Here is a 15588-nt window from a genome sequence, read left to right as displayed (position 1 = left end):
TTCACTCCAGTGCCGGACTCCAGTGCATGAGCGGACTACAGACTACTCATATGCGGCAGCCATTGCCGGGGGGTTCTCCAGAAGACTCTACCGGTAATTTGTGCGATGTCTAGCCCATAGCTACGGGAGCTTGGTAAAGCAGACGACGTTGCATCCCCCATATAAATGGGTTACAGCTGCTGTCGGAAATAGAGGGTCTGCAGCCGATATCTGAGATCTGCTGTGATCATACAAATATTTGCGGTTATAAGTGAGAATGGATTTCTGTGCAAAGCTCCTGACCTACACACACTGATCCCAAACAGAATAGTAGGGAAGCGTAGTCTTACCACATTCTCATGATTGTTGAGTAACGTCTTATCTCTTTAATTTGTTCGGAAATGTAACATATTTATTCTTCCATAACAGAATGTCGGACCAGTCCTTTTACACGCAGAGGAACAGTTACTTGAAGTTGGTGGACTTCTCTCACAGCATGGACATGCGGCTTTGTCCCACACTGACAGCGAGAGCTTTTCCAATAGCGCAAACGCAGCATGGGCAGCAGGTTCTGGCAAACCGAAGCTCCCCGTACCAGGTGACATGGAGAATACCCAACCTACATAAACTAGTGGGATAAACTGAGGTGGTAGATTCCAAATGAACGTTAGATTCAGATTAAATCAGTCTTCCAAAGTCAGGTTTAGAGTGTAAAAAATATATTACATGTGATGTGTTACCCACAATGTTATGTGATGTTGGTTTTCCAGATAGGTTTGTAATTTTAAGGACCAATTCTAAAGTTTATCAGAGCACATTGTAAATTCTCCTGACTTTCCCTACGCTGAGCTTTGCATTTCCTCTTTATTAGTTTTCCTGTAACTGACCTTAAGATAAGGTACTATTGTTGGATAAGATGTCTCCATATCTGTGTGTCCTCCCTACCAATAATAAAACTCCCCTCTGAACTAGTGGTGCACAGGAGGATAACCTGTGAGATAGAGCAGCACTTACAATAACATGTGAAAGTGTGGAATAGATGTATACATTGGTGCACTGTGGTGTATAACCACCATTAATGAGACCATCTGTAAATGGGAAAAAAAGTACAAGGACTAAAAGGACCCCCAAGCCGTTATGTGACAGAACAAACAAGCTTCCAACTAGACCCCTCTAGCACTGCCATGTAGAAGGAGGTATGACTTCCCTTGGGTCAGAGGAACTAGCTTTGACTGTCCAACCGACTACAGGGCTTCGGAACACAAAAAGTACCATCTTCATTTCAAGAGCACAAGAGATAGAGGGAAGAATACATAACAGAGCACATACACTAAGGGGATTGGCTGGGTAGAAAGGCAGGGAATGGGTGACAGTAAATGGCTAAAAGCACACCAAGTGATGAGGCAGTGAGTAATAGGAGAGCTTACCGTATAATACAGTAAGGGGGCTGACTGAACAAAGCTAAATTGATAGGAGTACAAAAGATAAAATGAGACACAAGATGGCAGGAAGTAAGCTAAATTATGGGATCTATTAAAGAATAGCAAAATGGAAGGAGAAAAAAAACAATATAATTAAAACAAGTATAACTGCAATAAGATGTAGGGACATGTTATACAAAAGTTTACAAATATTTCTAAACCTGGCCAAGGGAATGTCGTCACACCAGTCCACTGTAGATTCACTATAAAATAACATTAAAATTGAAGGACCTGATTCAGCACCGGATGGAATTGCAAAGCCGCACGCAAGCAACCCTGCGAGTATAATGCAGCAGGGGGCATCATGCCTGCTGCATGCATTACTTATGCGGAACCTGCGATCACATAGGCCAGCTTAAGTGACCAAAGGGCTCAAGGAAATCTGTCAGCCGACGGAGATCCTGGCCTCTTCACCACCCCAACCTCCCCCAATGGCGGTGACACTCCTCCATTGGAATTCTGCAGTCAGCAGTGCACTTCTGAATCAGGCCTGAAGTCTCTCTTCACACATTCCTGTGGATCAGTCTCTTTCGCACACGATTTTGTACCGTGTAATGTTATTGCCATGTGTCTCAATCTCTTTTCAATCTTTAAAACTGAAACCGTGGAGGACAGCCGTCCTAGTCAGTGGTTATCACGGCTGGAACATGGCGACCTTGCAGTGTGGAGCCCTAATGTGTTCCACTGAAGTTAAACAATGTGATTCCGCCTAGTAAACAAAGCAGTCAGAACCGGTTCTAACTGCATACGTAGTAACCTTGTACTTGTCTGAACCTACATGACAAGCAGCAACACTATGACGTTCAGTTGATTGTGAGTCGCCATTTAATTTGGTTGTGTTTTCTGTAGAGTGCCGAAAATATGCTGTTTAAAAGTTGAACAACGTGTCAGTTTGACATTTTTAGTAACATTTTTTCGATATCAAGGGTGTAATATTGCAAGAATGGTTTCCAGAAGGCACAACAGTTACCCAGCATTATTATAAGGAAGTTTTGAAAAAGCTGAGAGAGAGTCAGAAAGAAACGTCCGGACAAATGGTTTCATTCTTCACCAGGACAATGCGCCTGCTCACACAGCACTTTCTGTGAAGCTGTTTTTGACCGACAATCACATTACTACACTTGCACATCCTCCATATTCGCCCGATTTATCACCTTGCGACTCTTATCTTTTCCCAAAAGTTAAATCAGTGCTTAAAGGGACACATTTTGAATCAGTGGATGCTGTAAAGAAGAAAACAGCAGATATGTTGAAACAACTAACAGAAATTGATTTGCTGCAGTGGAAAACCAGACTACAGCGATGTATTAGAGCAAATGGGGAGTATATTGAAGGGGACAAACACTACATTTTTAATACCAATAAATACAAATGTTGTTTAATCAGTCTCGCTATTTAATAGACATACTGTGTGTGTGTGTAATAAAAAAAAGATAGATAGGTGTGTGTGTGTGTGTATAATATATATATATATATATATATATATATATATATATATATATATACTCTCACACTCACAGTAAAATTTTATATTTGGGAGAAGATGTATATTTATACAGATGTGTCCTCATACACTGTAGCTTCATTCTCGCCAATTAGCCCCCCTCGGCGTGCCAGGTCCCGAGTGATGTGACCGCGAGTCATTCTTGCTACAAATGTGGGTCTAATTCGCATACATAAAACTGAGTGACAAAACTCCTTTTGGTTGATTAAACGGATTCATTTGATGTGACATTTGTATATCTCTGTAGGAAGTGCTGCGATGCAGCGGGCGCAGCTTTTATTGCACGCCAAGTTTCTGTGTGCTTCATCTGTGACTTTGTACGTGTTTAAAACTTCGGCAGTTAAAGTTGCTGTCCAGCGTCTCTAGCACACAGAGTGGTGTTTTACTGCTTCTGCGATGTAAAATGTAAAGGAAAAGATGGTATATTACACCTCTTGGAGTGTCTGACATCTCACTCCATATGGAGTGTGGACGATGCGTATATGAGGACACATCTGTAAGTTATAGATTGTGTAGAAGACATTAAAGGTTTGTAACAATGTTCTTTCATGAACTCTGCATCATTCTGCTGCTCCCAGGTGGATCTTCTTGGCATTGCAAATGTGGTGCACTTGGCAATTTTCAGAGGGAACTTGCAGATTCACAAAGAAGAGTCAATATGGAAAATCAGCAAAGAAATCCCCAGGTGACTAAATAAATCTTATAGAACAAGTTATGTTTAAATCATAATATAGCCTAAAAAATCATTTTTAAACCTTATTGGGAGTAGTGTTAAAGTTGTATCTTTCTAAACATTGCGGTGTTGGAAATAAAAATATTAATGAAATAAAAGGAAAAAACACCTACTTTTTCAATATAATCCTTAAAAGATTACTTAAGTGGGTAATTCATTCGCATAGATTCACACTGAGCTTTTTAAAATCTGTGTACCTGTTAATTATACATATGCCGCTTCCACCTGAGAGGGAAAAGTGCCGTCTCCGCCATTTGCGCAGTTTCTGCTTTCCAAGTACCACCTGGCCCATCCTGCACCTGTAAGACCGTTCTATGGGAGCTGGGTGGATAGCCACTTAAAATTGAGAATCCAACTCAATAACCTACCATTGCAGAGATTAGTCAGATGGTCACTTAGCATGGAATTTGGGGAGCTGGAAGGCCGGATGCTCAATGGCAGAGTTTTAATAACCCTAATATATTGGACCCAGCATGTGTCTGGTCACCTCCGCCCGCCCTCTCCCTGCTGTGTATATATACATCACCCCTTCCCCTCGCAGAGTGGTCCTCCATCCAGGACTGTCCCATCGATTGCAGCAGTGGAAGGGGCAGGGCGCACCCTGGCTCCCAGTGTGTATGCATGTTGTAGATGGCACAGACCTTAGCAGATTATATCAATTCTGCTCAGAGCTAAGGTAGAAGACTTGGACATCTCTTCCCTGCACAGCTCACTCACTACAGTGGCTCCTATATTAATAAATACCAAACACTCGAATAAGGTACTTTTGTGTATTATCGGTTAACAGATTACTAGGAGTTTGGAAATTACCTTTAATCTTACTTGGAAAAGTAGACACCAGTTTAAAGGACATTGATTTTCTACAGCAAATTGCTAATATTTTGGTTCCCAACTATAAAGTGTTTACCACTTTCTTATCTATTCTAGATTGTGGCGGGGAGACCTTTGGAACAAGTTCTTCTCAAAAATCCTAAACACAGACACTGCATCCACAGCATGCGTGCTGAATGAGCTCAGGGATGGGATGAGCGTTATTTCACAGCAGTTTTCAAGCTGAAGTTCTGCAGTTATATCATCCAGCAGGAAGCCTGTGCTCTAACCCTTTGTGAGACCTACAACAGCAATTCCTAAGAGAAAAGTTACTTTGTGTCAGTCTGTCTACCATGGATATGAGATCTCACTGGACCTTTGTCTTTCTTCTGACTGCTCTGTTGTCTCTGTTTTACAATATATGTAGAATAGATCGGTTACATTTATTCCCAGACCTGTACTTACACCATATCTATTTGCATTAAACATATTTTGCATATTTTCTTTCATTATTTGCATGAACCATACCATGTGTCAATGACTGACTAATTGTGTCCTACATAGTATGTCAATTGTTACTAGTAAAACTTTACAGCTAGGACGTATTACTTTGCTTCTGCATTCCTCAGTGCACTTGTCTCTTATACACAGTGCAGATAGACAGGACTTTACTGAGGTTCTGGGGGAACTCATATCTGTAGGTGTGTACACACCATCTGTTCAATCTGTCTGGTGGGAAGGAAAATCTGGTCCGTTTTCCAGTGTTTGGTAACCAATTTCTCTTGTTTGCTCTTATACATTACCAGATTTTCCATCCCACCAGACTGATTGGACATATATCTATAGGTGTATACGCAGCTTAAGACTGAACTGCACTTTAGCTCAAGGCATCACATACAACGTTCTCATGCAGACCAGAGGAAATCTTTGACACCATGTGGATGATGGTCCCTGTGTAGGTGCTAGGAGGCTGGAGCTCCACATCATTAGTTATGGCACTGGACTAAGCTGTATCCATCCAAAGGACAAACTAACATTGATCTTTTAGCCCATCTTATGCTCTTCATATGATCTACATTCCTGTCCAGATGTTCGCTTCATGGGCCTTTTTCATTCTGATGGCCTTCCTGCCTCTATGGAAGAATGTCCAGAGTAGAGCTGCTGGAAAGAGTACGTGTATGCCCTACAGTGTTTGGGCATGAGTGTATGTTTTGGATTGGCCGGTCAGAGCACCAAATGAGAATGAACCGTGGCTGCAAAGGTTGGGAGTGCATTTCGCATATGATGGAGTGCACTTCCTCTTACTGCCAGTGTAGTCACTCTGATGATACGGTGTTCCTTCCCATATGTGAATACACACACACCTCACTCACACACTCACACTCTATCCGGTTAAGCTACCTGTGACCGGATGCCTAGGCCGTCACGGGTTAGCGCTTTTGGACTCCCACTCACCGTCAGTGACCGCCTGTCACTGACCCCCGCCCACTGCGCCGTGGGCGTTTAACGATGCTGCCACCACCAAACTCTACCATCGGCGTTTGGAACCGCTTATTAGGTACACTCAGGCTCCTGCCTCGGAACCTGGAACCGCTTCTGCTGCGTATGCGTTTGACTAACTGCAGACACACCTCCTGGTTGGTGTCGGCTGTTCCCACCTGATCCCTCGCAATGGACCAGGTCTGCACGGTAGCTTGGCAGAGGGCTTGAACTTGGAGACACGGAGCTCTTACCCAGAACAGCAGGAGAACGGAATAGCGTTTTGGCGCAATTCTGTTGATCGCAAGATTGAGGCAATTGGTAAAGGCAAACTGTGTTTATTTGCTCAATGTCTTAAAGAAGACCTTCCCTTCCGTCTGAAGGGGATATCACACAGAAATCAAACAGCAATTCTCCACAAAGGATTTCCAAAGATGTACCACATACAGGAATCTTATCAGCAGGTCTCCTCCACACAGAAGTTACAGGGTTGTACCACCATACAGGGCTCACAGTCCCTCTCTTTATATCATTCTTACACACACTTCCACAGGGGGTAAGTCTGCCCTGTGGTTTCCAACCAATCACCTTAAGTGCATGACCTGTGCATGTGCTAGCCACATGCACATTTAACATTCTCCCCTATGGACAGTGGGGAGTGGTCACTCCCCTGAGCCTGAGACTACCTGGTGTTTTAGTCACCACCCAGGAGTCAGCTCGTCTAGGGCCGAGGGAGGTTTTTTTCCAAAAAACCATGCTTCCAGGAATCTGAAGGGACCAGCCCAGCCACCTTTGCCTGAATCTGAGCTCCAGAGGTGGGCAAGCAGGGTCCCCGGGCACACTTTCCTGGCCATGGAAGGGAAGCTATTCTGAAGCTCCCTGAAATGGTTAGCTGGCTGCCTTAGCCAGCTCCCTATGCATCCCCTCATACCACTTCCAGGCATGAAGCTGCATAGGGGAACATTTTATTTCCTCTGGAAGGGGCTGGGGGTTCCAGCAGCCCACGGAGGACTCTGGATCCCCTGGCTGTCCAGAGCATCACAGTTAAGTGCACTTTACTTAAATTATACATTTAAACACTTTAAATACATTCACCGTTTGTGCCTGTGCCCAGCATCAGCCCAGGACCTCCTGTTTTGGCTCAGTGCTGCACATACATTTTAAATACATTTTGTGCTATTTATACTGTGCTCAGCGTTCAGTGCTGGGCTCCCTTATTCCTGCAGTTCTGGACAGCTGGGGCTCCACCAGGGGTTAAACCTGCCATCGCCGCTCGGCCGGAGCTCAACTCCGGCAGCATGCAGTGCTTCAGACAGTCCCCCCACACACTCAGCGCCTAGCGCCGGTAATACATTTTAACATGGCGCCTAGCGCCCCTTTGTCCATTTAAAAATGGCGCCGCAGCACAGGGGTTAACCCCTTCAGTGTTGCGGCAGCCATTACCCCTGTGTGGCTGGCGTCCGGCCACACTACCCATTTGTATCCACAGGACATACATCCGTCCTATTTTTCCAGTTTTTGACATTTCCGCAGTTTAATGTCTCAGAGTAGTCTGAAATTAAAGCATATAATAATTGTAGAAAGAAAATAAATTGAATCATTTTGTTTAACAAAATGTAATCTAATTTTTCAACTCGTCAAAGTAGCCATCTTTTGCAGATCTCAATTAAGCATTAGAACTGGAAATGTCACTGGCATTAAAGATTTTGAATAAAAACACTAGTTTAGAGGCCTTTTCAGTTCCCAGTCTGTTTCGAAGCTTTGAATGAACTAAACCGAAAGAAGAAGAAATTCTTTCTACACTAGTTGAAGATGCTTGAGCAGTCAGAAGTTATTTAATAATGGGAAATATATTCGGGTTAACTTTTTCAATTTCGCTTTTTTTTTTTTTTGCTCGTCCACCATTCAAAAGATGATACTTGTGACACCACAGCGTCTTTCTTTCTATCACTCATCTCAATGGGACTGAAGGTTTTGAATTGAAATGCAAAGGTAAACCTGGAGATTAAACAATGAGGTGTTGGCGTTTACTCTTTAAGATTGAGAATGTTAGCTGTGGGTTTTTTCCTGCCCTATGGGATTGATGGGGGAAAAGTCTTAGCTTGATGCAAGGTAGATTTAGCACCTGTCTTATCTTGGTCATCCTCCGGGATCGGTATGAAACAATTGACAGCGGAGGACAGTCAGTGAAGATCCTGACAGGTAAGTAATTTTTTTTTTCTATTTACTAACCTCCCCCCAAATGCCGTAGCCTAACCCTTAGTCTCCCCAGGGGGTGCCTAACCTCCTGCTGTAAGAGAGAAAGACTTAAGCTGGCCGCACACTAGACCAACTTTCATCCAACTAGTTGATTGTTTGGAATGAAAATCTGGTACTGCATGGGAGTAACTGATGATCAGCAATTTGCTCCTAAATGCCAGAAAATAGATGAAAATGGTCGTTCAGACAAATTTGTTAAATGTTTGATCTAATCAATTTGTTCAAACAAAAGTTTTTGCCCATTTTCCGGCGTTTGGGAGCAAATTGCTGATTGTCATTTGCTTTCATCCCTAACCAGATTTTCATTCCAACCAATCAACCAGTTGGATTTTTGGATGTAAATTGGTCTAGTGTGTGGCCAGCTTAAGGGTTAGGTACCCCCCCCCCCCCCCCTGGGAGGTTAGGGTTAGGCTAGGGGGGTGCCTAACCCTCCCCCGTGGCTGTCCACGGCCGGCTTACCTTCGATCAGTAAGCCTGGTGTCGGGCTTCCGGCGTAGGTCTAATGACAGGCGTCGGGTTTTCAACGCCGATCATTAGACACTTACCGGGATTAGACTGTCGGGATTTAGACCGTCGGCATCCCGACTGCATCCTCATTATCCCTATATCTTTGTAGTGTATGTAAGTTACTGCATTGGTTCAGTTTACTCAGATAAAGACCACAAGCAACAAGAATGTGGAAGAATACCAGTCACGGCGTTGTGCCTGTAGTTGCAGCATAAGAAAAAAATACTTTTTTTTTTTTTTTTTTTAAAGCATTTGGTGTAAACGGAATGCAGTCAGGATACTGGTGGCCTCCGTCCCGACATGGGGCTAAAGATGGGCGTCGACGCCTATAATTAGCCCCGCTACAAAATCCCAACACCCAGCATACCGAACGAAGGTAAGACGGGTGTCTTAGCGTTTAGCCGCAGGGGGGGAGGGTTAGGTTTAGGGACCCCCGGGGAGGACTTGGGGTTAGGCAGCCCTCCCCCTGGGGAGGTTAGGTTAGGTTTAGAGCGTTGGGAGTTTAGTGTTAGGCACCACTAAGGGAGGGTTAGGGTACTTATCTGCTGCAGTCGGGAGTTCGATCCATCGGGCTGCTGATGTCTTAACAACTGCCGGTATTACATATGGATTCCAGTTTAAACCCTGATTAGTAGTCAATATTATAAGACATTACATTGGAAAATAGGATTTTAACTGTGCATTCTAATCAGCAGGGTAACAGCCCTAGATGTAGGCAATGTATAAAGGTTGAGACTGTTACTTAATTAAATGTCCCAAATCGCAATTATTAACATCACCTTAACACATTATTTATTTTGCTTCACATACTCACCATAACAGTCCCAGCAAGGTGCTCTCATAGGTTTATCAATGTAATTTTTTTTGACAACTATTAGGAACCTGTTGACAAGGAAAGGACCATGATTTGTTTGTGTGCAAAGATTATTTTTGTATTTTTAATATCAACTTATTGCATGTAGCACTAATAAAATCAATAGAACATAAGTGGATATGTTATTTCAATACTGCTCTCCATTTCCAGGATCCTCCTACTATGGAGCTTTGCTCATGGAGCAATCCAATATAGACAGTACTGGTATCGCTGGCAACATTAGATTAAATTTAAAAAGTCCAGCAAGTGCCTGCGTTACAACACAGGTGTCCTTTCATGCGTCGTCTTTATTGTGAGTACCATCTTCCATTTATTAAAGTCCCGTTTCTTCTTCAGGGTCCATAGGGCACCAGAGGGAGACAATGGGGTGTAGGTGGTACTTGGGGGACCAGCTACTAACAGCAAAGCTTCTTTCTGTGTCGGGATGCTCCAGTCCTCCCCCCCATACCCCGCCTACAGCCTGAGGGCAACACAGTTTTGTTGGTGTCTGGCAGGAGCTAGACCACCGTTAGAACAGTGGGGCTGCTATTAAGCAGCCCAAGCTTTATTTTTCTGGTTGTAATTTATACTATGTGCAGCAGTGCTAGACAGTCCTCTGGACATCTACCCTGCTGCTCCATCACCCATCCGCGACACTGCTGCTCCATCACCCAACCTCGGCTAGGTACTCTTGGCGGGGTTCTGGGGGAACCTAGCTAGCAGGGCTCTCTGGACCCCAGACTGCAGCCGGACTCAAGGGGACAGGTAAGGCGGAAACCAGGGACTATACGCAGTCTTGCCTCCGGTCTAAGGAGGCAGACTGGAGGCTCTGATGTGTACACCAGTTCATCCCGGACTCCACTCAACCACCAAGGCATTACAATACTGGCGCAGGGCACAGATTAAGGCCAGGGACTCCGTGGTTGATGTCAACATAGGGTAGAAGGCGCTCTCCCTGTGCCCCTACCCTGGCTCAGGACACCATTCCACTATGGTCTTGCTGTCCTTGAGCTGCTTCTCCATCACCCTCCGCCTACAATTATCCTTGCAGCTATGTCTAGCAAAGGCAAGAAAAACAAGCAGTCTGCTGCTCTCACACTGTTGTTTTGCAAGTCATGTTTAGCAGGCTTGGCTTCAGAGGATCTCATTCAAGGTGGTCTATGTGCATCTTGTTATATGGCACCTGGCCCCTCAGCCCTGGCACCCTATCCTCAGGAGCCCCCCTGGGCTTCCTTTTCACATGTGTTGGCAAAAATTGTGGACTACCTAGCGATCCCAGTGGTAGCTCCTCCTATGGGATGGCCACACCAGGTACTACCTGTGAATTCTTTGCCTCCACCATGTGTAGATGTACTTTCTACCTCCGTGCAGAGTAGAGCAGCTACATCTACAGCCTTTCAACAAATGCTGCAAAAGGAGAGACCCTACTAAGCGTGCAGTGTTATCTTCCCAGTGCACCCAGCTATCAGATTCTGATTTATCATCTGGGGAGGCAGAAGACGTAGACCTCTCTAACTCTGACTCCCCCCCTCGGGAGAAGAGGAGCCACTCTCTAAATTGAATATACCAGCACTTGTAAGAGCTGTAAAATCTATTCTTCAAATAGAAGAGACAGAACCCACTCCTAGGGCAAAAGAGACACTATTTAAGCGACAGAAGGTAGTTTTGCTAGAGTTAACTAACTTGGATCAGCTATCTGATCATATGTGTGAAGCATAAATATACCTAGTAAAAAGTTTCAGCTGCCTAAACGCTTGATTTCCTTTTACCCTCTTCCAGCTACTGATTGCACTAAATGGAAGTTTCCCCTGCCATGGATTCCCAGGTGACATGCCTAGTTAAGAACGCCACCTTCCCTATCCACACTGCAACCTCCTTGAATTCTATATACTCTTACAGGAGCTATTACTCATCCTGCCAGGGCTATGGCAAAAGCCATTGAGAGTTGGGCAGAGGCCCTAGAAAATTCATTTCCCTCTGATGCTTCCAGAGAACAGCTGTCCTACATATCTCATATTAGAGATGCAGCCTCCTATTTAGGGGAGGCGGCTTTGGATACTTGCCTCCTAGCTTCCAAGGCCTCTGCTACTTCCGTGGTAGCCGGCCGTATTATTTGGCTTCTCTCATGGAGAGCAGATTCAAGGCTTTGGAGTCTCTGACTTATTCTGGGGAGTTCCTGTTTGGCCCAGAATTGGACAAGATTGTGACTACTTTGACAGCTTCCAAGATGGCTTTCCTGCCCTCTGCATCTACTACGAAGCCTCGGATGTCATCCTTTCGGACAAAACGTTGTTTTACCAGAGTTTTCTCACTCTGACCAGCTATCTGATCACATGAGTGAAGCTTGGAATATGCACGGTAATAGTTTTCAAATTCCAAAATGGTTCAGTTCCTATTACCCGCTTCCAGTTACTGATTGTACTAAACGGGAAGTTCCCCCAATGGCGGACTCTCATGTAACATGTCTGGTTTAAAATGTCACCTTGCCCATTCATACTGCAACCTTCTTGAATGAGATCACAGATATATGTATAGAAGCTTGTCATAAATCTATATAATCTCTTACAGGAGCGATTACTCGTCCTGCTAGGGGTACGGCTTGGGTGGCAAAAGCCATTGAGAGCTGAGCAGAGGCCCTAGAAAAACTTTTCCCCCTGATGCTTCGAGGGAACAGCTGTCCTACATATCTCACATTAGAGACGCAGCCTCCTACTTAGGTGAAGAAGCTATGGATACTGCTCTCCTGGCCTCCAGGATATCTGCCACTTTGATAGTGGCCCTTTGTATTCTTTGGCTACATTCCTGGAAAGCATATTCAGAATCAAAATGGGCTCTAGAGTCTCTGCCTTATGCAGGAGACATCCTATTTGGTCCAGATGGATAAAATTGTGACTACTTTAGCGACTAACAAGACGGCTTTCCTGCCCTCTGCATATAATACAAAGCTGCGGACGTCATCCTTTCGGTCCTTTTGACCTCAAGCATCAGTCCTTTCCACGGCAACAGACATCAGCCAAGGCCTCCAAGCCTAGGGCCAAACAAGCCTGGGCTACTAGACGGCCACCTGCCAAGTCTGAGGCCAAGCCTGCAGCCTAACTGGGCGGGCCTCTCCCTGGGTAGGAGGCCGACTTCTTCAATTCACCCAAGTTTGGCGTCAAACCATGTCAGATGCTTGGGTAAGAGAAGTGGTCTCCCACGGATACGCCCGGATCTCCTTCCTGAGGCGACCCCCCCAATAGTTCTTTTGCACAGGACCGCCATCGGACTCCAGTAAGGCTCTGCTGCTCCAAAAAGCCATTCAGTCCTGAAATCAGGAGTAATAATTCGGGTCCCCTACTCAAAACAAGGCAAGGGCTATTATTGTACTCTTTTCTTAGGCTAAGACCCATTGGGCTTCTGAACTATCAACCTCAAGTCTCTGAACAAGTTTATCAGGGTGCCCAGGTTTCATATGGAAACATTCCGTTCGATTATACTAGCTATGGAGCCTGGAGATTTTTTTGTATCCCTAGGCATTTCAGGACGCTTAGCTACATGTACCTATAGCGCCTTCTCATCAACAATATCTCCAGTTTGGTACAATGCAGCAACATTACCAATTCCAGGCCTCTCAATGGCCCCTCGGGTCTTTACCAAGATCATGGCAGGTATATTTTATTGTTAGGAGGACAGCATATGTAATACAGATAAATAGAAAGTTATCAGCAATACAATAAAACAAACATAAGGAAGCAACATAGCAAGATATGCACATATGTTTGCAGTAACTTAGACGATCTCTTGCTGTTGGGAAGATCCCCAGAGACTCTTCACAGCCATCTCAAAGTAAACATTGCCTTTCTACAAATGCATGGTTGGCTGCTCAACTGGAAAAAGTCTTCCCTGACATCAGAGGATGGTACATTTTGGAGCCCTCCTGGACCCTCGAGTTCAGAGAATCTTCCTAATGGTGGACAAGATTTCAGCACTACAGCACAGACTACGCAGACTGCTTCACAATTGCAGAGTGTCGATTCACTTTGCAAAGCAGGCCTTGGGATCAATGGTGTCCACCTACAACATGGTGGAGTTCACCTAGTTTCACTCCAGGCCCCTCCAACACCTGACCCTCCCCAGGTAGAACGGACTAACCCATTTGCTGATATCCCAGACGATGAGCCTCCCCCCAGAGGTTCGCCTGTCCCTAGCCTGGTGGCTAGAGACTTCCCATTTGAACCAAGGTCGTCCTTTTTGGATCCCGGATTGGGCTCCCCTTCACCACGGACGCAAGCCTCCGATTGTGGGATGCAGTAACCGGCCAGCACTCCTTCCAGGGCCAATGGTCCCCAGTCAAGGCTGTGTTGCCAATCAGCATCCTGAAACTTCGAGCCATCTACAGAGCTTTCACTCTTTTTCAGAATATTCTGAAAAACAGGCCAGTACAAGTACAGTCCGACAACGCCACGGCTATGGCCTACCTCAATCACCGAGGGGGCACTTGAAGTCAGTCTACAATGACTGAAGTGTCCCGCATTAATTCCTGGGCCGAATGTAATCTCCCAGCCATGTCCACAGTGTTCATCCCGGGGATTCTCAATTGGGAGGCGGATTTCCTAAGCTGTCACGACGTGCATGCAGGAGAATGGTCTCTACATCCAGAAGTCTTTCAGCTTCTAGTGGACAAACAACAAACTTCCAATTTACCGAGCCAGAACAAAGGACCCCGACGCGGCCTTCATAGACGCATTGTTGGTGAAATGGAACTTCCATTTAGCATATCTCTTCCCTCCAATATCCCTGCTTCCTCGAGTGCTTCAAAAGTTCACACGTCACTGGTTCTCCGATCTTCAAAGGCTCTCTGTAGACGTTCGTCTTCAGGTTCCTCTACGAGTAGACCTGTTGTCTCAGGGTCCATATCTACATCCGACCCTAGCCCGTCTATCTTTAACGGCTTGGCTCTTGAGACATCCCTCCTAACGGCTAAGGGTTTTTCCAGCTCTGTGGTCCAGACCATGCTAAAAGCACGAAACCAGCCTCAGCCAGGATTAAACAGAATATGGCATACATATTTCCAGTGGTGTGCTCCAAGAAACTATGACCCTCAGTTCTTTAAAGTTTCTAGAATTCTTGCCTTCAAGCTGGATTGGATCTAGGCCATCCACCTAGCATCTCTGAAAGTGCAAGTCTCTGCTTTGTCTATATGGTTTCGGTGCAGAATTGCTCCTATACTGGCTATTCACACCTTTTATGCAGGGTGTTCTATGAATACAACCTCCCTTTGTCCCTCCTGTGGCTCCATGGGATTTGTCAGTGGTGCTCCAAGCACTTCAGGAACCTCCATTCGAACCCCTGGAATCAGTGGATGTCAAATGGCTCAGTGTGAAGACTTTTTGTTTCTTCTGGCTATAGCATCTACCCGTGGGGTGCTTTCATGTCACTCCCCCTTTTTGATATTTCACCAAGACAGGGCTGTTCTTAGAACCTGCCTGGGCTTCCTTCCCAAGGTGGTTTCTCTCTTCCACCTTAATGAGGAAATTGTGGTTCCGGCCTCTAATTCACCAGACCTCTCGGCAGGTGAGGCCTTTTTGGATGTGGTCAACCTTTGCCACGTAAACACACCGCACACCATTATGGAACCACCACCAGCCTGCACAGTGCCTTGTTGACAGTTGGGGTCCATGGCCTCATGGGGTATGCACCACACCGGAATCCTACCATCTGCCCAATACAACTGGAACTATGACTAATCGATCCACACCACATGTTACCAGTCCTCCGAGGTCCAATTAGCAATTTCATGAGCCCAGGTGAGGTGATGTGTCCATCATCGTAGTGTTAACAGGGGTACTCTGGTGGTTCTTCTGCTCCATTATCACATGGAAGCTAAAGAATGCAGCATTGACCTGTTGAATATGCATCTGGAACCTCCTGCAGTGAATGTGATTTAAGCCAGTGTCTCTTGTCCGTTATTGTGGACAATTCTGGCCAGATGGCGCTGGTCATG

At 45.3% G+C, this 15588-nt stretch overlaps 1 protein-coding gene across 2 annotated transcripts in view; it reads left to right on the top strand.

Moving 5' to 3' along the window:
* BUB1B (BUB1 mitotic checkpoint serine/threonine kinase B) overlaps nucleotides 1-5006 on the top strand; it is an 89085-nt gene extending 84079 nt beyond the window's left edge. For both annotated transcript variants that reach the window (XM_088460786.1, XM_088460785.1), the window contains exons 21-23: nucleotides 409-577; nucleotides 3543-3649; nucleotides 4625-5006. In XM_088460786.1, the coding sequence (XP_088316912.1) occupies nucleotides 409-577; nucleotides 3543-3649; nucleotides 4625-4754 (406 nt within the window). In that variant the 3' untranslated portion in view covers nucleotides 4755-5006. The remainder of the gene's footprint in view (nucleotides 1-408; nucleotides 578-3542; nucleotides 3650-4624) is intronic.
* Nucleotides 5007-15588: the final 10582 nt, after the last annotated feature.

Source organism: Taudactylus pleione, unplaced genomic scaffold, assembly GCF_031769625.1.
Source record: "Taudactylus pleione unplaced genomic scaffold, aTauple2 ptg000985l, whole genome shotgun sequence".
Taxonomy (NCBI): Eukaryota; Metazoa; Chordata; class Amphibia; order Anura; family Myobatrachidae; genus Taudactylus; species Taudactylus pleione.
The sequence above is the reverse complement of the archived record's forward strand: the minus strand, read 5'-3'. Positions and strand labels throughout refer to the sequence as shown.